The sequence below is a fragment of the Mastacembelus armatus genome, chromosome 15 (assembly GCF_900324485.2).
Source record: "Mastacembelus armatus chromosome 15, fMasArm1.2, whole genome shotgun sequence".
Classification (NCBI taxonomy): Eukaryota; Metazoa; Chordata; class Actinopteri; order Synbranchiformes; family Mastacembelidae; genus Mastacembelus; species Mastacembelus armatus.
In genome coordinates this window covers 7,098,464-7,118,475 of record NC_046647.1, presented here as the reverse complement: position 1 = coordinate 7,118,475, position 20,012 = coordinate 7,098,464, and the positions used below count along the sequence as shown (strand labels likewise).

At 42.5% G+C, this 20,012-nt stretch overlaps 3 protein-coding genes across 6 annotated transcripts in view; 2 read left to right on the top strand and 1 right to left on the bottom strand.

Moving 5' to 3' along the window:
* The first annotated feature begins 1,241 nt into the window (after nt 1-1,241).
* csgalnact2 (chondroitin sulfate N-acetylgalactosaminyltransferase 2) lies at nt 1,242-6,397 on the top strand. 2 transcript variants are annotated; one of them, XM_026308780.1, is made up of 8 exons: nt 1,242-1,355; nt 2,581-3,422; nt 3,506-3,722; nt 3,865-3,966; nt 4,063-4,241; nt 4,359-4,453; nt 4,591-4,672; nt 4,756-6,397. In XM_026308780.1, exons 2-8 carry the CDS (start codon nt 2,771-2,773, stop codon nt 5,046-5,048), a joined length of 1,620 nt encoding a protein of 539 aa, XP_026164565.1. In that variant the 5' UTR covers nt 1,242-1,355; nt 2,581-2,770; the 3' UTR covers nt 5,049-6,397. The 2 variants fall into 2 exon arrangements, with proteins under 2 accessions (XP_026164565.1, XP_026164563.1); XM_026308778.1 differs by having other exon boundaries at nt 1,250-1,432.
* Nucleotides 6,398-6,681: 284 nt separating this feature from the next.
* Nucleotides 6,682-14,389, bottom strand: sec23ip (SEC23 interacting protein). 3 transcript variants are annotated; one of them, XM_026308776.1, is made up of 18 exons: nt 14,266-14,389; nt 12,817-13,322; nt 12,455-12,662; nt 12,097-12,290; nt 11,879-11,968; nt 11,665-11,785; nt 11,179-11,268; nt 10,955-11,096; nt 9,891-10,099; nt 9,702-9,796; nt 9,397-9,567; nt 9,200-9,295; nt 8,928-9,104; nt 8,688-8,843; nt 8,309-8,411; nt 7,587-7,769; nt 7,337-7,499; nt 6,682-6,803 (listed from the first exon to the last, which is right to left on the bottom strand). In XM_026308776.1, exons 2-18 carry the CDS (start codon nt 13,114-13,116, stop codon nt 6,722-6,724), a joined length of 2,580 nt encoding a protein of 859 aa, XP_026164561.1. In that variant the 5' UTR covers nt 13,117-13,322; nt 14,266-14,389; the 3' UTR covers nt 6,682-6,721. The 3 variants fall into 3 exon arrangements, with proteins under 3 accessions (XP_026164561.1, XP_026164559.1, XP_026164560.1); XM_026308774.2 differs by lacking the exon at nt 14,266-14,389 and adding an exon at nt 13,742-14,081; XM_026308775.2 differs by lacking the exon at nt 14,266-14,389 and adding an exon at nt 13,742-14,081 and having other exon boundaries at nt 9,397-9,546.
* mcmbp (minichromosome maintenance complex binding protein) overlaps nt 14,368-20,012 on the top strand; it is a 5,831-nt gene continuing 186 nt past the window's right edge. Inside the window, exons 1-16 of the mRNA XM_026308777.1 lie at nt 14,368-14,505; nt 15,093-15,184; nt 15,284-15,424; nt 15,565-15,606; nt 15,696-15,785; nt 15,934-16,063; nt 16,664-16,809; nt 16,992-17,089; nt 17,161-17,333; nt 17,753-17,876; nt 17,992-18,109; nt 18,209-18,374; nt 18,531-18,664; nt 19,333-19,500; nt 19,650-19,738; nt 19,984-20,012. The exon at nt 19,984-20,012 is cut by the window's right edge and continues 186 nt beyond it. Of these exons, the coding sequence (XP_026164562.1) occupies nt 14,445-14,505; nt 15,093-15,184; nt 15,284-15,424; nt 15,565-15,606; nt 15,696-15,785; nt 15,934-16,063; nt 16,664-16,809; nt 16,992-17,089; nt 17,161-17,333; nt 17,753-17,876; nt 17,992-18,109; nt 18,209-18,374; nt 18,531-18,664; nt 19,333-19,500; nt 19,650-19,738; nt 19,984-20,012 (1,801 nt within the window). The 5' untranslated portion in view covers nt 14,368-14,444. The remainder of the gene's footprint in view (nt 14,506-15,092; nt 15,185-15,283; nt 15,425-15,564; nt 15,607-15,695; nt 15,786-15,933; nt 16,064-16,663; nt 16,810-16,991; nt 17,090-17,160; nt 17,334-17,752; nt 17,877-17,991; nt 18,110-18,208; nt 18,375-18,530; nt 18,665-19,332; nt 19,501-19,649; nt 19,739-19,983) is intronic.

Genomic DNA, 20,012 nt, shown 5'->3' with positions numbered 1-20,012 from the left:
TTCCTCATTGTGCATTCTAGTTTGAAGAAATAGTGATTTCTGAATCATAATTAAATATTTGTAGTAATGACCTGGGAAACATTAGACTTCAGAAGCCATTTCATGTGTAAATGTTCAGTGTTGTGCAATAATGGTAATTTAGTGCCTTTTTCTGTCTCAGCTCTGCTCCACTGTGGTTGTGACTGTAAACAAAGCTCTGATATTGAAAAGGTGACATAGGTTTAAGGTTTTTGGGCTTTAGAGTCTTTCATTGCAATTTAAACATAAGATTCTGTATTTGCTTTATTATGGCTTAAAGGTTGACTTTAGGTTTTGTATTCAGAGTCTTAAGTGGGTTGGGGGACGACACTGGGATGATACACTGGTTCTAGGATTGGAAGATTCTTATAAAATTAAAATGTACATGATAAAACATTATAACCTCTTGCCCATTACTCATTCATCTATTCTATTATCAGGCTTTTCACCATGCTCTGTAATATCCATGTGACTGCAAGAGGACATAACTCTGTTTAGTTTTCACTGCCCTGTGGCAGTGAAAAATGAAACATAATAACAGTCTCTGACAGAAAACAAAAAGACAGCTAATGTGTGTAGAAAATTGATTTAAAATAGGGCTGTGGCAGACTGGTAACCAGTCCATGGTGTTTTCCATGTAAATCACGCTGCTGGGATAAGATCCAGTATCCTCCCACCCTTAATGGAAATTAATGATGGAAATTAGTAAAAGGACAAAGGCTAAAAATAGAACCTCATGGGAACACTTCCTAGTTTACTTGCTCCTTAGCAACCACAGAGAGTACATTGTTTGCACATCAAACAACTGATCTGTCTCCAGTTACAGTACACGGCTTCAATGGTAATTTAAATGACTGTTGTCAAGCAGTGTATCATCCCATATAATAATAATTAAAATAATAATAATAATAATAATAAAGATTATTTATAATGGTTAGTTGTTAATTACAAATTAACAATTACAACAAATACAATTAATTACAAAAATATTTAAAAATAAAAAAATCTATTGAATTTTGTAAATGAACATGTGTCATAACATATATATTAATCAACATACAACAACGATAATAACGATAACAACAATGGTGAACAATAATAATTATAGGTAGAAAAAAAGAAGAAAACGTTATTTTTGTTAACATAAACCTTCAGCGTGTTTGATGACGTCATTCGCTCCCATAGGTCCCATTGGTTACTTGGTGACCGGAAGCAGACTCCGACCCACTCTTTTCTCTTTGCTCCGTGGCATTTTGCAACACAGGCTGACTGCCGCTCTGCTTTTACACTTGCCCACAGCCGTAAGCAGAGGGAGGAATGGACAGGGACGGGGAGAGGTAAGAAGATGCTGTTATACCCACCGTAACTGATCAGCAGACTCTTCCGCAGACATTAAAAGAACATAAAAGCGAAGGTAAGCGCCGAATATCGCTAAGCTAGATGGAGAACCTTGTCAATATCCGGTGGCAATTTTTCAAAATAAGTGTACGCGGGGAGTTTGTTAGGATTATGAATTACAAATAACCCATTGTTTTTTGTTTGTGTGACTATACTATAGTCATTTTGCAAAAATACAAGTTTCTTTTTGTAATTAAAATTGGGCTTTGTTAAATTATGCATTAAAAAGTAGTCCAACAATAAATAGAATACAGCCTTTCATGTTAACCACAGATAGATTTGAACTTTGAATAAGAGTTTAGAATAAAAATGCTTTTAACTTTTGCCTCCAAGCTACAAAGGCTTGCAAATGGCTTAGTGATTACTGTAGATTGTTTTAACATTACAGCAGTGTTGTTTTAGCACTGGCTCTTTGTTCTCAATGTCCTGCTGGTTTTCATTAAAACTGATTTACATCTGTGAGGCCAGGTGAAGACTATAGGTGTCAGGACAGAAAAGCAGTATTACTGTGTGTGCTGAAGGCCGGAGCTGTAGGCTTGACTGTGTGACCTTCAAGAAACAAAGTGTGCGTGGTATGTGGTGGATAAGATGAGAGGTTAAAGCTCCACAAGGCCAGATGCTGAGGATTTTCCATTTGGCATCAGAACCAAAGAAGCAGTTCAAAACAAAGTCCTGAAAGTTACAGGTTTTTTAGAAGAACAGTGTACTGTGGCTGTTTTGTGTTTTTTTCCCCCCGTGTTGCATCATCGTATCGACAAAGTTTCCCTTGGTATTTTAGTTTTCTGGTTGTTTTTGGTGCTGTCCCGCTTTTATTTTGAAATAAAGATTTTAGAGGAAGTCAGTCTGTAGTGGCTCATTCTCCAGGTTTCTTCTGAGCTGTTGTTGAGCTGAGAGCTAGCTGCCGTGTGTTAGCGAGCACAGTCAAGGTGTGTTTCTTCAGGTTTGATCTATGAAACCTAAAGCTTTATTAAAAGTAAAAAACACTGAACATGAAGGTGTTTAATTCACTGATTATGAATAAACCTGGCAGGTTATTTACTGATTGACAACACAGTGTTGTCTTACCAGGTGTTTATGTTTTAGTAATCTCCATTGTTTTAATCTGAGCCTGAGTATTTTATCATGGCTCTCTTTTTGTTTTATTGTGGATTTCTGTTTTCCCAGGTGATCATCACATGGACATTCACTGGACAAATGTATGAAAACACTGATATGTTGAAGCCAAGGAACAAGAATTTCACAGTAAAATGACACAACTGGCCATCCAGATGTCTAAGATGATGTGCAGAAGTGCACTGTAAATAATGTGATCAGAAGGGAAAGGGAATGCAGCTATAGTTTGTATGTGAGCGTGATGCCCAGGCGGGGGTTGCCACTCCAGGGCCGGGTCCGCTGGCTCTTCCTGGGCCTCTTCCTACTCCTGGTGCTGCTGTTGTTTGCTTACCTTCTGGAGTGCACCCCTCCAGCAGATGTCAGCCTGGTCCTGCCCGGCCCAGCAGGAGAGACCTATGGTAAGGAGTACTACCAGGCCCTGCTGCAGGAACAGGAGGAGCGCCATCTCAACCGTGCTGCCAGTCTCAAACGCCAGATCGCCCAGCTCAAGCAGGAACTGCAGGAAATGAGTGAGAAGCTGAAGCTCTTGCAGGACAAGAAGGAGCTCCCCGGGGTGCAGGGCCTGGGTGAGACTAAAGACCAAGAACCAGGAGATCTGCTAGAGTACCTGCACTCTCAGATCGACAAGGCTGAGGTCAACACCGGGGCACGCCTGCCCAGCGAGTATGCTCTGGTGCCCTTTGAGAGTTTCACCTCATCCAAGGTGTATCAACTGGAGATGGGCCTAACGCGGCACCCAGAGGAGAAACCTGTCCGCAAAGACCGCAGGGACGAACTGGTGGAGGTCATTGAGGCTGCACTGGACATCATCAACAACCCTGATGAGGAGGATGGTGTGGAGGACGACATGCCGATGCAGAGACAAACGTACACAGATGGCCATTTCACAGAAGGTAAGTCTGCTGCTACTGAAACTGATGACTGTAATGGATATTTTTCAATATTACATCACTTTTCTTATTCTTTTATTTGGCAGGACTGTACAGGACAGAGCGAGACAAAGGGACGCTCTACGAGCTCTTCTTTGCAAAAGAGGATTCCAGCAGCTTCCGCCATGTCACACTCTTCAGGCCCTTTGGTCCCTTAATGAAAGTCAGGAGCACATCTGTAGAAACATCAGGAATAATTATTAACATCATTGTGCCGCTGGCAGGCAGAGTAGAAACTTTCTCACAGTTCTTAAACAACTTCAGGTGAGAATCAATCAGAAAGTGTCCGACTGCTAGACACAGATGTTAGTCTGGTTTTTTTGATTGTTATGTAATAACATGCAACCACTCAGTGTGATCTTGTAATTAATTTGAAGACTATAATAACATATGTAAATGTTTTCAGGGAGGTGTGCATACAGCAGGACAGAAGAGTACATCTGACAGTGGTTTATTTTGGGCAGGAAGGCCTGCAAGAGGTGAAGTTATCTTTGGAAAAACTGTCAAGGTTTGTTCTTATGCAAAGACAGAGTTTTTCCTTTGTGCTAGTTTTGTGGCTAATGTGTCATGAGAAATTAAACATCCAGCATTATTTGTGTTTCAGGGAAGAGAGCTTCTCCAATTATACTCTGATCCCAGTGGATGAGGAGTTTTCACGAGGCCGGGGTCTGGATATCGGCGCCCATGCCTGGAAGAAAGGCGACGTCTTAATGTTCTTCTGTGACGTTGACATCCATTTTACACTGGAGTTCCTTAACACATGCCGGCTCCACACTGCTACAAGTGGGTTTTTACTCTACATGTTATTGCTCAGATCCATTGTATTAATAGTCATCTGAAGCTTTGTTTATAGGTTGTTTACAGTGTCACCAAGTAAACTCTCATTTCTGTGTTTTGTAGACAAGAAAGTCTTCTATCCAGTGGTGTTCAGCCTGTACAATCCTGCCATTGTCTATGGAAATTTGGAGCTGGCTCCACCCATTGAACTCCAGCTGGTAAGAGCTGAATATGTACATTTTCTTATGTCCTCATAAACTGCAGTATCTGTATAATTATTGACATTACAGAAAAAGTTCTGTTCAGTTAAATCTGTGTTTTTGCATATGTTAATTACCAGTCTCTTTGCAATCAGATTCACAAAAAAGATGCTGGATTCTGGCGCGATTTTGGCTTTGGGATGACATGCCAGTATCGCTCAGATTTCCTGAATATTGGTAAGTGCTGATCACTCATGATGGCAATACTTTATATAGTCAAAAACTGTTGGTAAAACTTACAAATTGATATACTTCTCCAGGAGGGTTCGATCTTGAAGTCAAAGGCTGGGGTGTAGAAGACGTCCACTTGTACAGGAAGTATCTTCGAAGTGACCTGATAGTGATCCGAACACCGGTGTCGAGTCTCTTCCACATGTGGCATGAGAAGCAATGCGCGGATGAGCTGACGCCAGAGCAGTACCGCATGTGCATCCAGTCCAAAGCCATGAACGAGGCCTCCCACTCTCACCTGGGCATGCTGGTTTTCCGTGAGGAGATCGAGGCCCACCTACGCAAGCAGGCCTTCAAGACTCAGAGCAAAACGGAGGACTGAGCGAGCCTGTTTGTACCCAGCATCATTCCATCATCAAGACTGTGAGGTACTGAAAGCATTAAGACACTTCACTGCACAGGTGTAGACAAATGAATGTACGGGAAAGAACATTGATCAATGTGAAACCTCACAACATGGTACAACTCTTACTGAAGAGCTACAGCAGAATCAAACACAAGCAAGAACTGCAGGAACACGAGTAAACGGTCAAACTGGCAAGATTTAGCCTGCTGAAGGAAAACAAGTGTAAAACAAGTACTATATCTCTAGGATTTAGGTAGTATTTTATGTATTGAAATTTCAATATAATTATGCAGTTAATCAGTTGGAAAACATCCACTTCTCATTAAGCCTTCCTTCCTACCTATTTCAAACTCAGCAGCTGTTCACCTTCTCTGCAGCTCGACTACCTTTCATTGCTGAACGAGACCTCAGCCAGAAAATGTCTAATTTTCAGGTGATTTCTGTTAAGCAAGGTCATTTACAACCAACAGTCAGGGCTTGGTTAGGCTTTGGAATAGACAGAAACCTGATGTGAAAGGGCAACATGCCTTTAATAAATAATTACATATTTACAGCTGACAAAAGAAGTCGTACTTCTCAAAATATAAGAAATGCAAGTTGACTCCACAGAAACGTTTCTGCCGATTCTCAGCATTGATTTCAGATCAAAGCAATTTACCATCTTTCACATTATGCAGTATATTCGTAGTTGTGTATGCAGATATACTGTTCTGTTGTGGTGGATAAAAGGGACCTTTTTATGTGTTTTCTGACAGTCACTATCTTCCTTTGACTATCAGTCTATCAGAGACGCATGTTGTTAAAATAGCCAGGAACAAAGCTCTGCTTGCAGCATGCAGCACTGTGACATCTGGACGAAAAGATTTGTCATTCTGTGTTTGCTAATACTCGACTGAGATTGTATGGTACAGCCCCTTTTGTATATACTTTTCTAATCTTCCTTTGTTTCATACATGTTGAATACTTCCGTTGTACGTGCCTACATGCTTACAGTGATATGAAATGTTGAAGAGATCGTTTGGAGGTTAAGTTTAGTCCGTGTCACAATGAGAGAGGATGTTAAAAGAGTTCAGTTTAGATGTGTCAGTGCTTTCTTTTTCTCACAGTCGAAGCAGCTTATTCTTACATCTCATCCTGTACTGTGTTTTTAATCAATGTTTTTGCACATAGTACAACTTTTGGTATATAGTCTTATGTCTCCTGAACCTACAAGAGAAATGTCTTCCTCTCAGCAGTACACAACAGTTCAGACAGAATTTGTGCAAGGAAATGATTTTTATTTTATAATTTTGGCCATTAATAAATCTTACAGAATGCTGCCTTAACTGCTGCTATGTGATTTCTGCTGTTAACATTTGATTAGATGACACGTCTTTTCAGTACACTGGACCGGTCCTATAATTTAAACTATAAAAATGTAATACTAGATTTCTCAAGTGTCTTTAAGTCTACTACACAATTTGTATCTTTCTTAATTTAAGACAAATGGCATAATACAATTGTATTATTCATCTGTATACAATAAACTACATGAATAGAAAAAAGAAAAAAATTGAAAAAAAAAGCATAATCAAAACCCAAGAGAAGGTAGAATGACAAAATTCAAAGCAAATATTTCAGACAGATGTATTTTTATCTCAAACACTTCATTAATGTGCTGTCTGTTCCGGCTGGATGCCCATGGTCCTGTAGATCTCTTTGAGAATAAGCAGAGCAGTGTCTTCAGATTGCCTAAAAAAAAAATAAAAAAAGAGGTATAAATGTAAAAGCTCTATCTGCTGAAAGGTCACTCAAGTGACCGAACCCCAGCCATTTTCACACAAGACACAAAAACAGAACTGAAACTAAAGAATCTAAAGTTATTTTTACACCAGCAGTTTCTTACTCAAAGTGTTGATAATCAGTACAATGGCAAGTTAGAAGTAATATTTTTTCTAGACATTTTAAGTTAAGATAAACTATATAAATTCCAGAGGGCAGATTGAGGTAAGTATTGTAAGGAACAGTTCTTTTCAAAATCAGTTCATATTTTAAACATTAGAAAACATTGAAAAGTGCCCATCACAATTTCCCAAAACCCACAGAGACGTCTTCAGAGGTCATGTTTTGTGTCACCAAGTGTTAAACACAATATAAGTATCCAGGGATATTTAGTTTAGTATAAATTAAGATAAGGCGAAGCCAGTTCTTTCATTTAAGAAGCTGGAACCATCACATTTAACATGCAGTGGTAAAAAGTCTGAAGGAAATAAAATCCTCTGTACCAGTAGCACAGATGACTCTGGAGGGCAAACAGGTACTCGTTGAAACTTTCAATAGGCTTCTCCTGCAGGACGTAGTCAATGCGATTGCCTCCGTTCAGCAGCCCTATCTTCACCTGAGGCTCATCTTCTTTTTGTGGCTCTGGGCTCTCTGGGATCTTATGCTCTGTCAGAAACCAGAACGAGGTTACTAGTCTCACACAATTACAGAAATTACAGGATTGAAGGAATGATAAAAATAAGACCAACTCACCCTCCTCCACTTGCTTCTCCTGCTCTTCGATCTGATTGGCCACCATGGCGAGCTCCGCCTGAAGCTGGGCAGATGACGTGTGAGCCCGGGCAAACTCATTGAGTGTCTGCCAGGCGCTCTTCAGCGAGCTGATAAAGCCATGCTTCAGGTCAGAGCCCATCCTGGAGAGAGACTCCTTCAGTTCTGAAACACAGAAATCCTTTAATCCTCCTGCAGTTAAATGCTTGCACTGTGAAATTAGGAACTAACTTAGAGGCAATTTTTGGCATTTCAGTATATATCTATAACAAATGAAATTTACAAATGTAATTATTTGACTAGACTATAAACAGCTATTTATCTTTCAAAATGTTGAAATTTCAGTTTAAAACCAACCAACATGAAAAATAAAGACCATTTTGCCCTTCAGCCTTTTTCATAGAGGCAAAAAATATAAATAAATAAAATAAAATAACTGTCCAGTCTGGTGCACCATTTTCTTGAGCAATAGTAGAATAGCTGCTTTGTCTTTTTCAAGCACACATATTAGGTCACCCCACCCATGGGGGGCAGACTGAAATGAGTAAACAACTAGAGAACAACTTAATTTAGGCTGCTCTTGGCATTTAGTATGGACAAATTCACTTAAATAAACTAAAATACTTAAATTAAATTGATAATATGAGGTCTAGTTATCTGGGATGATGCAAGTATTAATATAAAATAATGGCTGAGCGTCGTACCAAGATGGAGCCTCTTCCTTCCTTTGTGATGAGGGATCAAAACAGGCTTCAGCTCCAAGTCTGGCAATATCATGGGCTCTATCCTGTACGCCACAGGGTCCAACTAACAGGAAAGTAGTCAGTAGTAGTTTATAAGTAGTTATTATTGCTTTTACTTTTAGGTAACTCATTACTTTTCTCTTATGTAGTAACTAATGTGTAAGCAAGTAGGATTAAAGAGAATTACTTGTGTTGATGTGACAACATTAAACAAATGTATGGTTCAGGTAGAGTATGAGAATGTCTGATTTCAACCAAAAACAATCAAAATATGCTACAAGTAAAGTTAGTTTAAAGTTTGTGATTCCTTCAAGATATGCGGGTTGGAAGAGCTACACACCGGATGGTAAATATTGAAGAATCCCTTGCATGTGGGCAGCTGGTACGTCTCCTCGATCTTCTCCAGCCCTCGCACTGTCAGGAACATGCCAATTGGAGAACCCAAGGCGAAGAAATTCACAGGCTCAAAGTCCAGTGCATGGTATACCACTGACACCTGCACAACATTAATAAAGGTATTTTTAAATGTCAAATTCAGAATGTTAAACATTATCAGTCTTGGTGGTTGAAGCAGACTTACCTGTCCAGTGCCGACTTCAAAGTAATTGTAGTTGACGTGGATGGAGGAGACTGTGTTGCCTACTGGAAGCTTCTTCACAGAGGCATCTGGGAGAGTTTCGGCCGCTGGGGGTGGCACCACATTCTGACTGAGCCCTTTGACTTCTGCTTTCTGCGCCATGGCTGCCTGACATGCAGCCTGCATACACAAAGCCACAATAGGAACACAGTGTGTTAGTCATCGCCATCTGTTTGCAGGGCTCACACATGCTAAAAGAGAAGAACGTACAGTACCTGCTTGTTCGCTCTTTCTTTCACAAACTTGGCAATCTTTTTCCTGGGACCCAATGGGATTCCCATCTCTTTTAGGTCCTCAGTTGTACACATAAGCTGAAAGAATGTGGGACAAAATGAAAACAACCATGTGTTTAGGTAACATTTGGGAAGAAAATCATTGCTTTATAGCAAGAAAGGGCAGCTTTTATTCTTACAAAAGATTCAACATCAATTTTCTCCTCATCAAAGGTACTCTTGTACTCAGACATGCCCAGATGTTCCAGCATAGCAGAGAGATCCTCAAACTCCTCTCCACCTTCTTTGGGCTCCTCCTCCACAGCTGGAGGCGTGACAGCATTATTTCCCTGTGTAACAGTGGCTGTTAGCTGATAAGAGAAGCCGAACAATTAGTAGTAATTCAGTAGTGTTTTCATTGCACAATCTGATGTTTTGCAACTGATTAGCAGAATAATGAGCAACATTGTACATTTTCCAATAATTGAATGAACTGGGGTAGTACCTGTTTGGCGTCTCCATTAGCAGTGGGTGCAACTGGCATGGCCGATGCCATAGAGCCGTTCTGATTTGACAACAGGTCAAAGAGAATCAGGGAACCTGAAAGAGCAGAAGAGAATCAAGACAATTCAGGTGAACAACAGAAGAAAGTCAGCAATATAGAATCAGTATTTAACTTTGTAAATAAAATTACCTAAACTGTGTCCAGCCAGTGAAATGCTTCCTCTGTAATCTGGGTTTCTCTTCATGAACAGGGCATAAAGTCTGTTAATCTCTAGAGCAACTGTGTCCATGATGGTTTGGCAGTAAGTGGGACTGTTGTAGAAAAGCACATCTAACAAAGTCTCATTTGTAAAGTGACGTAAACGTCCAGTGCTAGGTAAGGTGATCTTCTTTATCCTCCTATAAAGAGAAACAAGAAATAAGTCTATAATTTATTGAATCTATTAAAGCAAAATGAAGACAGATCAATTGATATTTGTATAGTACAGTATCACATATAACAAATTTGCCTCATATGACACCCTCTGTCCTTAGACCCTTGAAAGTTTGGTGATTATTTTTCTTGTTAGCAAACTACATGAAAAAACTAAAAGCACAAATGGATGTATTGAAAAACTACTGTGGATAATTGTTTCAGAAAATTATAAAAACTGAAACTTGATGTTTGTGATCTGTATTTAAAGATGTCCCTACGAATGTAGGGAAGTCAGAAAGTGCTGAGAATAATGGTTTTTCACAGGATTTGCTGACAACAGAAAAGAAAGAATGCCTCTTTTTGTTACCCGAATGACTTCTGTTAAAGGTTCAATATTTACAGCAGAAATCAAATATGCAGTAGTGTTCATAAAAATGTTGCCATTGGTGTGTAATCACTGGAAAATACAAACTGTTGCAGCTTCTTAATCTTAGAATAAGCCTTTTAAATCTACATAGGGAGTGAGGTCTCTCTTCACAGAGGCAGCCGGTTTGGACCACCCTGTTTCTACACCACCCTGCATTCTCCATTCTCACCACTAGATGGTGCTAATCTTTCAAATTGTACACATTGCACCTTTAAATGAACAGACACTTGACCTAACATACCATATTTCAGTTTCAATACAGCTATGCTACATATTTTGAAACTGCCCCACAGATTTCCATTACTGTACAAACAGCAGCTGCAAACCACAACTAAATGTGTGGGTCATAAGACTGTGTCAGGATTGAACATGATCAGAAACTTCCAGTGAGCGTAAACCAGCCTCTCCTCACCTGTCCACCCCGGTGGCGTCTCCATGCAGAGCTTTGTGCCACTGGACAGGTAGGAACTCCACCCTGCTGATGGTGTGCTCATCTAGTGAGCTCTTAAAATGACTGTGCAGCAGCTTCAGTGACACATTACGGAAGTCATCCACTGAAAGCACAAGGGTTTGTACAGTTTACTTCATGAATAACGTCACAAAAACTGGCCAGAGGTATGGCTGTGTGGTACTCACCACACTCGACCATGCTTCTAAACCTCAGGTCACACACAGGACCGATGCCATGAACCATGAACACAAGATGATCCACCTTGGAGGGCTCACCTGAAAAAGATGCACATGATGGACAGCCATGTTTACATCTTAACACAAACCTTAAATCTCTATTGTGTTTACTATAATTATGCTGCATTACATTTACAGCCAAATACTTAAAAACATCTCTCAGAAATCTGACTTAATTTTCCCTCAGATTATGATGGCTGGTATTTAATGTACTTCCCTTAATGTTTTTTGAAATGCCCATCTGACTTTATAGTGTCCTGACAATCAGTTTTCTAAAAGTACTCTAAAACCATTCGAGCATCCTGATTTGATCAATGACTTTAAAGTTAATTTCATAACAGGCCTAAAATGAATCAGTACAAGCAGAGTTTTATGTTTTTATTCCCCATAGGGGCCTAGACTTAAATTAGCTTGAGTATAGAGGAGGTTGACTACCATCAGGCACTTCATCATGGTCATCATCAATCCCTCTTTTCACCACTCTGGGCCTAGTCTGCCCATCCTGGGTTGTGCCCCACTCGTCTGGCACAGAGGATGGCTGAAACTGCACAATGACCTACAGAGGAAAAGAGATCAATCATCATCAATCAGCAGATCAAACTAATTGGAAATATCATGACCCCTTAAAAGTAATTAGAGCAAGTTTTACTTTTGGATTGTGCATGACAATAGTTTCTCCTGATGGGAACTCCAGTCTACGGTGCCATTGGTTTGTAGACACAGCTTTCTTATATTCTGCCTGTGTGGAAAAACAAACAAGCATATAAAGTAATTAGATTGGATGCAGAACTGGATGAAACATAAAAAATGCTGTCAAACATTTTATTAACGCATCTATTCCTGGTCAAATGTAGAAGTGAGACAAACCTCCAGCTTGTCGCTAAACTCCTCAGAATAAGGAATAAAGCGGCTATCTGTATCCCCTTTGTAGAACCATGTGCAGCGCCGGACCTCTGTAGGCTCCTCCTCCCAGAACATTGCGGTTCTGATACGGTCGTAGAGCTGCACGTCATACCGGCCTCCATCTGTACGCACGACCACGTTTTCTGGGTCTGGCTGAACTGGACGATCAAAAGAGCCACAACATCATTAGTGCAGATCATAGTTTCACTGCACTGTGACAGCACAAACTCTGCCAAGCTTGTTTCTCTGGGTAACAACACAAACATTATTAACACAAACATTAACACAAACATTATTTAGCATGTGGTGCAAGTCATCATACCTGAGTTGTATGTCTCTTCTAGCTGAAGGGAATCCATGATACTGAAAGGAAGCCAGACACTCTTTGATTCCACTTGTTTGCAGTAGAACCAGTGAGGCTGAACAGGTTCATAGACGTTGTAGTTGTATGGCATCATGGGGCCTGCGGGGACTATTGGTCCAGCAGTGGTGGCTGGATGTGGAACTGCTTGAATCTGTGTGGGAGGAGGCTAAAGAAAGGAGAAAAACATCCTGATAATAAACTTCCTCTTCATTAATGATGACCGCATTTGAAATAAGCAGCTGGTGCATTTAATTTGAGTAACTTAATAAAAGTATCTGAAAAACACAAATCACAAGTGTCACTGATAAAATTATCTCTACCATTGTGAACGTGGGTCCTGACGGCGGGAATGCCTGTGGTGGAGAGCTGAGGGAGTAGGGATTCTGCTGGGGTGTGTGTGTTGGCGGCAGCATCTCCGGGGCTGGAATATAAGGACTGGCTCTGCTGCTGGTGGGGGTGTGTCGGTATGGGTTATGACTCTGTGGCTGCATCTGGGGAGGCGGTGGGGTCACTGTGGTGGGTGGAGGAGTGTGACGTCCCATAGGGCTCTGGTAAACTGCATTGCCAAATGGTGGAGGAACAGGGTTCATTTGTAAGCTGGTAGGTGGAGGTTGAGCCATGCTGACACTACTGGGAGCAGGAACCAGGCCCGCTGTTGTCTGAGGTGCTGACAGGGCTGGCGTGGCGCGTGGAGGCTGGCCGATGGATGCAAACGGATCACTGCTGGTTGCAGAGCTGGAGAAGTAGCTGAAGGTAGAGGGGGCTGGTCCATTCCCAGAGGTCTGACCTAGAAAGCTGTCTTCTTCTCCAACATCAGTGGAATCATCTAAAGCACATGACAACAGAGTCAAACCTTTACATTTACTTTCAGGCAGCACATGATTTATGGCTCTGCAATGAACACACAAGGCTTTGTTCATGTTTGGACATGTATAAATTCATAACACTAGGGCTGCAGACAGCGTTTAGGTTCCATCTCTGAGTCTGGAAGTTGTCAGAAATGGAGAGCCAGAGTCTAAAGGGGGGGCTTTAAATCCCCCTCCCAAGTCCTGTGGATCTTCCTGATGTTGTGACCCTCCAGCAAGTGGACAGACAGTCCCAACACATCAGTCTACCAGGTCATCCTGCCTGCCACACGACTCGTGTCCTCTCCTTTCTCATTAAACAGCAGCACACAGCTCAGGTTAGCTCGCTAGCTTAGCCCGCTAATGTTTAGACGTTTCCTCCGTCGGTATTTGAACTCACCTCCTGACAGCACCGCCGGACCACTGGCCTGACTCACTGGCATGAAGGGCAGATTGAAGTTAAACTCCGGAGCGCCGCTAAACAATAAATTTGCACCAGTGTTGGGAACATTATTATTTCTCCTATCTGCCATTTTCCCCTAGAATTACACGTAGCCACTACCGGAGCAGGCAGCCAGCCCACAGTCAGGCCTCCAAACAGCTTTCCCTGCCGACACAGATTTTACTGATCTCTAACGCATCGTCAGTAGCAACAGCAGCCAAGAGAGCGACACATATTGTTTATAGATCTACTAAGGCCACGCAGCTCACTTGGCCGCAGTTCGTTGGTTGTGTGGGGGGGAAAGCAACCTCTAACTTTTACTACCGCCACCTACAGGCCAGATTTGGTGGAACGTTATTATAATAAGCTAAGATGAGATGAGTACTTTTTATATAAAATAGATTTTTTTCCTCTTCACTAGAACCGCTACCTTGATTTAAAATGTAAACACCAAGCCAATCGATGTACACTAATTAACTCACCCCGGATAGCTCCGTGCTCCGGCTGGTCTCTGTGTTCAAAACAAACGAACTACTCACTTCGCCTGGTGACGCAACTTTCCCGCCGTCATTTCGGCAATCCTGTGAGTGGAGAAAAGTTTTTTAAAAACCAGGCTTTACTTTGAGATATTTTATATTCTCCAGACGCGTGTCCCCAGCTAATGATGCCCTCTACACATGACTGGATCAACAACCCTCTGGGTGTGGTCGAAGGGCTGTTTGGTAAGAGACCCGCTGCCCTGACAGCTAACCTTAGCGTCAACATAGCGTGTTAGCTACATGGACACGGACCATGCTCATCCTCGAGCCTGGGCTTTTCTACCCCCCAGGACTAAATCATCTTAGTAACGTTGTAATCGCCAGCGCAGCTCTGTTGCTGTCTTAACCTTTAGTTAAAAACGAGCTGTGTTTGAACCGAGGACTTCCGCACACGCTTCCCAATTGAAAACACGACATGCGCCATTCGGGTGTCTTTAAAGTTTAATAAAAGTGACATCTCTGGACCGGATGGAGGGTTTTTTTTATGGGAACACAGTTGCAGAGTTTCATTTGTGGAATTTGACAACATGTGAAGGAAAAGAGCTGTTATCTGACATTTGTCATCATATAAAAACATATCCTCCACTCCAGTCACCATTATCAAATATTTCAGCACTTAAAAACAAAGTGGACAACACTGATGTGTATTTTTATAAGATTCTGTAGAATAACTCAATCCAATTTTGAATCTTACAGGTTAATTGTGTCACTGATTTGCCATGTTCTTGTTACTCTACACATAAAGTAACTTTGTGCTGTTGTTATTTTAGCTGCTTCCCAGAACAATCCAAGCTCAGCATGGGAGGCCAAAGCTGTTGACTTTTTCAAGGACCAGCTGAAAGAGAAGGACGCTCATACCTCTGTAATGCAGCTCTGAAATCCCTAGAACGTGTAGACACAGAGATGCAAGATATGCTTTGATGGTTTTGGTGCATTGACTACCATCTTCCTTTTGGTGCAGGTCCCGTCTTTGAACGATGTTCCTGTGCACTACCTGAAGCCAAACAGCCTCGTGAAGTTTCGCTGTTTAATCCAAGACATGTTTGATCCAGAGTTTTACATGGGGGTTTATGAGACTATTGATCCATCCACAAAGACTAAAGTAAGCACTTCCTTCTACTCTCTCCTGCACAGCCATCTGAATAATAGCCATCCCATCTGTTTTGAGATGTTTTGTTTTCCTCATATAATGTATTTGATGCTGTTACATTATCATCTAGTTTACTGTCTGACTGTTATTAGGTCCTGCGATGTGGGAAGTACAAAGATGTGACAGAAAGTGGGGTATGTGCACCTCAGCTCAAGAATCCATAAGTGCATTTTATTTCAGCTTTGCTGTAAACACTGACACTGACCCATGCATTTATCTCCAGGTGGATTTGACCTCCAGAAACATTGTGACTGCAGAGAGACAGACTTTCTACTGCGTGCCAATCCCTGGAGAAAATTCCTGGGTGAAAGAGATATCCTGACCTTGCCAAAAATCAGGTTATTCCTGCATAAATGGCAGGCAGTTAATTGTATATTTAATGATGTGATGTTTGACGTACACAACTAAGGTGGAAGTATTTTTGAAACCCGCCTCCCTAGTTTTCTTTAATTTTGCCGCACAGCTACGCCAACTCTAGCCAAGCGAGAGTGGTTCCCTCTACATCGTATGTTCCGAGCAGACAGAAACGAAGCTACGAGGAAGATGACGACATGGACACGCAGCCACAGAAACAAAGGGAGTCACACACCGGTATGTGATACTGGTAATGTGGAGATAAGGAAAAATAGAAGCATTGTCCACTCAGTGTTTTACTGTTATCAGAGTGATCCACATCTATTTTGTCCTGATCCTACAGTACAAAGCTGTTTTGCATGTATGTAAACTCTTCTTGTGAAGGTTTTTTGTGCAGCTGCAATGGGGTGTGATTGCCTGCCCATCGTAATCTGAGTACGAACTCTTCTTAAAATGTCTAGACTTTTTACACCTTTTGGCACAACACCACATGGTCTGTACCCTTTGGATTTATTGTTTTATTTATTTATTTTTACCTTCCAAAGGACATCTTGTCCATGTTGATTAAGACTAGCCTTGATCATATCACATCATCTTCATCAGAAATGCTTAATATTAACAGTTACACCTATGGGTAAGTCACATTTGCTGTGATTGAAAGGCCCAAATGTCTAAGGTTAAAAATGAATTTTTAAGCTCAAATTTGTGGCACAATCCACAGAAAAACATCTGTTGTAGCATAGGCAGCATATGGGTAGTATATCAGAGAAGTAAGCACCCCTTAAACTGATTTGATATTGTATATAACAATGCAGACTCCTTCCCCTCTTGTTGCAGGGCCTCATAGTCCTGCAGAACAGCACGGCAATGGTGACTGTAAGCGACAGGAGACAGAAGCTCCGTCCAGCCAGACAGCATCTGCCTCCCATCTCGACCTTAACTTCCCCCTGCCAGGGGAGAAAGGCCCATCCTGTCTCATCAAGGTACATTATATACCTAACAGTGGATTTTTCCTCTCATCATTTCATTTAATCACATGGACCCGTGACACAGACGTTGATGGATGATTTGTCTCAAGTCATGAATTTGTTCCAGGGACTGGTTTTGGGGATGAAAACCGCCATTATCTGTAGGATAGAAGCTAAAAGGTGCGTGTTGTTGGCAGGTGTACGAGGACTGGGACAGCTTCAAACTGAATGACACTTTAGAGGTCTACGGGATCCTCTCTGTCAGTCCTGCTCTCAGCGCTCTGGCCGACGAAAAGTAAGTCATGTTACATTTCCCTCTGGTGGTGATACACCTGTCTCTTACTCATTCTCGCCGTGTCCGCGCAGAGACGCCTCCTCATCCCTCCTGGACCCTGCCGAGTGCATGGAGACGGCAGAGGAACAGAGAGTGCACAGCCCGCCGGCCTCGCTCGTCCCTCGCCTCCACATGCTCTACGCCAAGCCACTGCAGCACAACAACCCCCTGCTTCCCTCCGGCATGTTGCAGGACAACGGTGCCTGTAAGGACAGTAGAGGATGAATGATGGTTGCCATCAAAATCTGTTGTTTTATTTTGTGTGAGTGTGAGTGAGAGCAGACACTGTTGGAACAGCAGGTTGTAAACTCTTAGAAAATATGCATTTGTTTTCCTTTCTAGTTTAGGCTTTGGGCTGTTTACCTTACAAACCTGTATTACACAGTATAGATGCTACACAATGAACTGTAGTCAAGCTTGTCTGTAGCTTACAAAAAATCTTTTCTAGAATACTCAGTATGTTGTGCTTGTTTTTTGTACGTACTGTAGCTCTAAAGCTGTTTTTTGTGCACAGTGTGAGTTCAGTTGTTACATATAACAATGCAGACAGATCAAATTTAGACACGTGCACACGTCTGTAGTAGCTGTAGGGGTTCGTTTTAAGTCTCGTTCCTTCCTCCTCAGTTTTGTCTTCGACCATGAGCGAGATGGCATCTGTCAGGGCGGAGCTGCTCACGTACCTCACTCACGTCCTTCTGGGAGATGCCCTGTCTGCCGAATACCTCATTCTGCATCTCATTTCCAACGTGTACGTGCCACACAGATGTCCAAGCTGTTTGACAGCCACCATCCTGTCTTTGTGGTGGCATGCTAAAAACCAAAAAAGAGCTTTTAATGTTACAGTTTGTTTGATTTTCTTCCAGCTACGCTAGACGAGATGTTCTCCCACTGGGCAAGTTCACCCTGAACCTTAGCGGCTGTCCTGCTGTCACCTCCTACACTGAACGCCTCTACCAGATTATCCAGCAGCTCGTTCCTTCTGTGAGTGAACTTCATCACTCAGCCTGTAATGCTGCAATTTATTTCTTGCTTTTGGTTGGAATGAAAGACATTGAATGAGATTTCCTTTCCCCCCTGCAGTCATACTATTTGGGCATGAGCCTCCAGAACATGAACCAGATGCACCTGGTGCCTAAGAAGGACTATGTGGCCAACCGGCTGGTGAGTGGAGCCCTGCAGCTGGCCAGGAACACTTCCCTCTTCTTGGATGAAACCCAGCTGGAGCAGGGGCAGCTGGACACCACAGGTGAGGCTTCTGGAAACCACAGGAGGAGAAGAGTGAGCGAGAGAGAGAAACTCCAGTTATTGGCCTCTCTGCAGCTAGGAGACACTGTCAGCATGGTTTGAGTGAGCTAACACTAACCAGGAGGATCTGCTGCTTTGTGTGTGTTTTGTGCTGTAGGTGTACGTAACGTCACAGCCCTGGGGAACTTGATCTCATGGCAGAAGGTTGATTATGACTTTAACTATCACCAGATGGAATTCCCCTGCAATATTAACGTGCTCATCGCGTCAGAGGGCCGCTCGCTGCTGCCGGTAAGGACAGAGGGGGATGAGGCATGCAACCACAGGGAGAGAACTCGCCTCCCCGCCCTCCCAAACATGGCCAGGGAGGGGTTAGGTTTCCTCCAGTTTCTCATGAGACCAAGCTGTATCAAACGCCGGAGGTTGTTTCCAGCCAGCGTCACACTGTCATCTCATCTGCCATAGGGCAGCCGGAGCAACCTCTCCAGCCGGCACTTTTAGCTTGGGTCTCGCACCATTGCGAACAGCCTAAGGAATGTGCTATGTGCTATTCCTGTGTGCTGGTCTAATGGGTTGCTATGGTGGCAGCTGTGTGCCACAGGAACAATCCTGGGAGAGGCGTCAAGCCCAGCCATCTATTAGCCCTGCAGTGAAGGGCAGCACTCTGTAAACAAATCCCAGGGTTGATTAGAAGTCAGCTGTGTTTACATTGAACAAGTACTGGCTGATGAGCAGCTGGACAGACAAGCTGATCAGATGTTTCACTCTCAGCTGGCCAAGGCTTTTTGCTCCTGTCTGGTATGCTGGTATGCTAGGAAGCTTTGAGAATGTGCCAAACTGGGAATGCACACAACAGACAAGCCCTTCTTTTGCATAGCAACACCTATGAACTACTCCTACATACAGGTTTTTTTTTAAAATTTATTTACACAGTGCCACTATTACTCTTTTCTTCACAGTCAGACTGTCAGGTACACCTACAGTCTCAGGTCACCCCACCTCACATGGAGGAGTACCTGAGTAGCATACTCATGCACCCACAGGCCTCATCACAGCTGAAGAAGTTCAGAATGTACCTGAGTGTGGCTCGGCTGCTGGACTACGCCATCTCGGATGAAGTGACAAAGGTGAGACATATTGATTTTACATGTAATAAGAACTTTCTATCAGTTGCAGAGTGGTTACCTGTACTTTTGTACTTAGCAGATGTGTTTGTTTAAGGAGCAGCCTGCTCTTGTCTGTGTCCTTTAACTGTTTTTTTCTTTGGTGTCCTCAGTCAGTTGAGGATGACTTTGTGGACATGAGGAAGGAGGACCCCCAGAGCATATCTGCCGAGGACCTTCACAGAATGCTGGTTGTGGCAAGGTGGGCTTGAATTAACTTAACATAAGCTCCTGTACCTAGGCTTTTCTTTTCCTTTTTTCTACTGAGAATACCAAAAGAAATACAGTCATGTCATGGGTCCCTGCAACCAAAACACAAAACATTTGGAGGTACTTTGTCCCTCAAGGACATCCTTGGCCATTAAACCAAGATGTGATCACAGAATTTAGAATCTGAGCAGAGATGCGTAGGAGGTGGACGTGGCTGACTGTGGCTCTTGTCTGCAGGTTGCTGTCCCTGAGCCTGGGACAGACCT

What these genes read in the sequence shown, in the direction of transcription:
- csgalnact2 (XM_026308780.1), top strand. Translation starts at nt 2,771, where the DNA reads ATGCCCAGGCGGGGGTTGCCACTCCAGGGCCGGGTCCGCTGGCTCTTC. An exon ending in AGATGGCCATTTCACAGAAG is followed by an intron (nt 3,423 to 3,505) that starts GTAAGTCTGCTG and finishes TTTATTTGGCAG; the next exon opens with GACTGTACAGGACAGAGCGA. An exon ending in TCTTTGGAAAAACTGTCAAG is followed by an intron (nt 3,967 to 4,062) that starts GTTTGTTCTTAT and finishes TTTGTGTTTCAG; the next exon opens with GGAAGAGAGCTTCTCCAATT.
- sec23ip (XM_026308774.2), bottom strand. Translation starts at nt 13,874, where the DNA reads ATGGCAGATAGGAGAAATAATAATGTTCCCAACACTGGTGCAAATTTA. An exon ending in TTGTCATGCACAATCCAAAA is followed by an intron (nt 11,786 to 11,878) that starts GTAAAACTTGCT and finishes TTTCCTCTGTAG; the next exon opens with GTCATTGTGCAGTTTCAGCC. An exon ending in AAGGAAGAGGCTCCATCTTG is followed by an intron (nt 7,770 to 8,308) that starts GTACGACGCTCA and finishes TCTGTGTTTCAG; the next exon opens with AACTGAAGGAGTCTCTCTCC.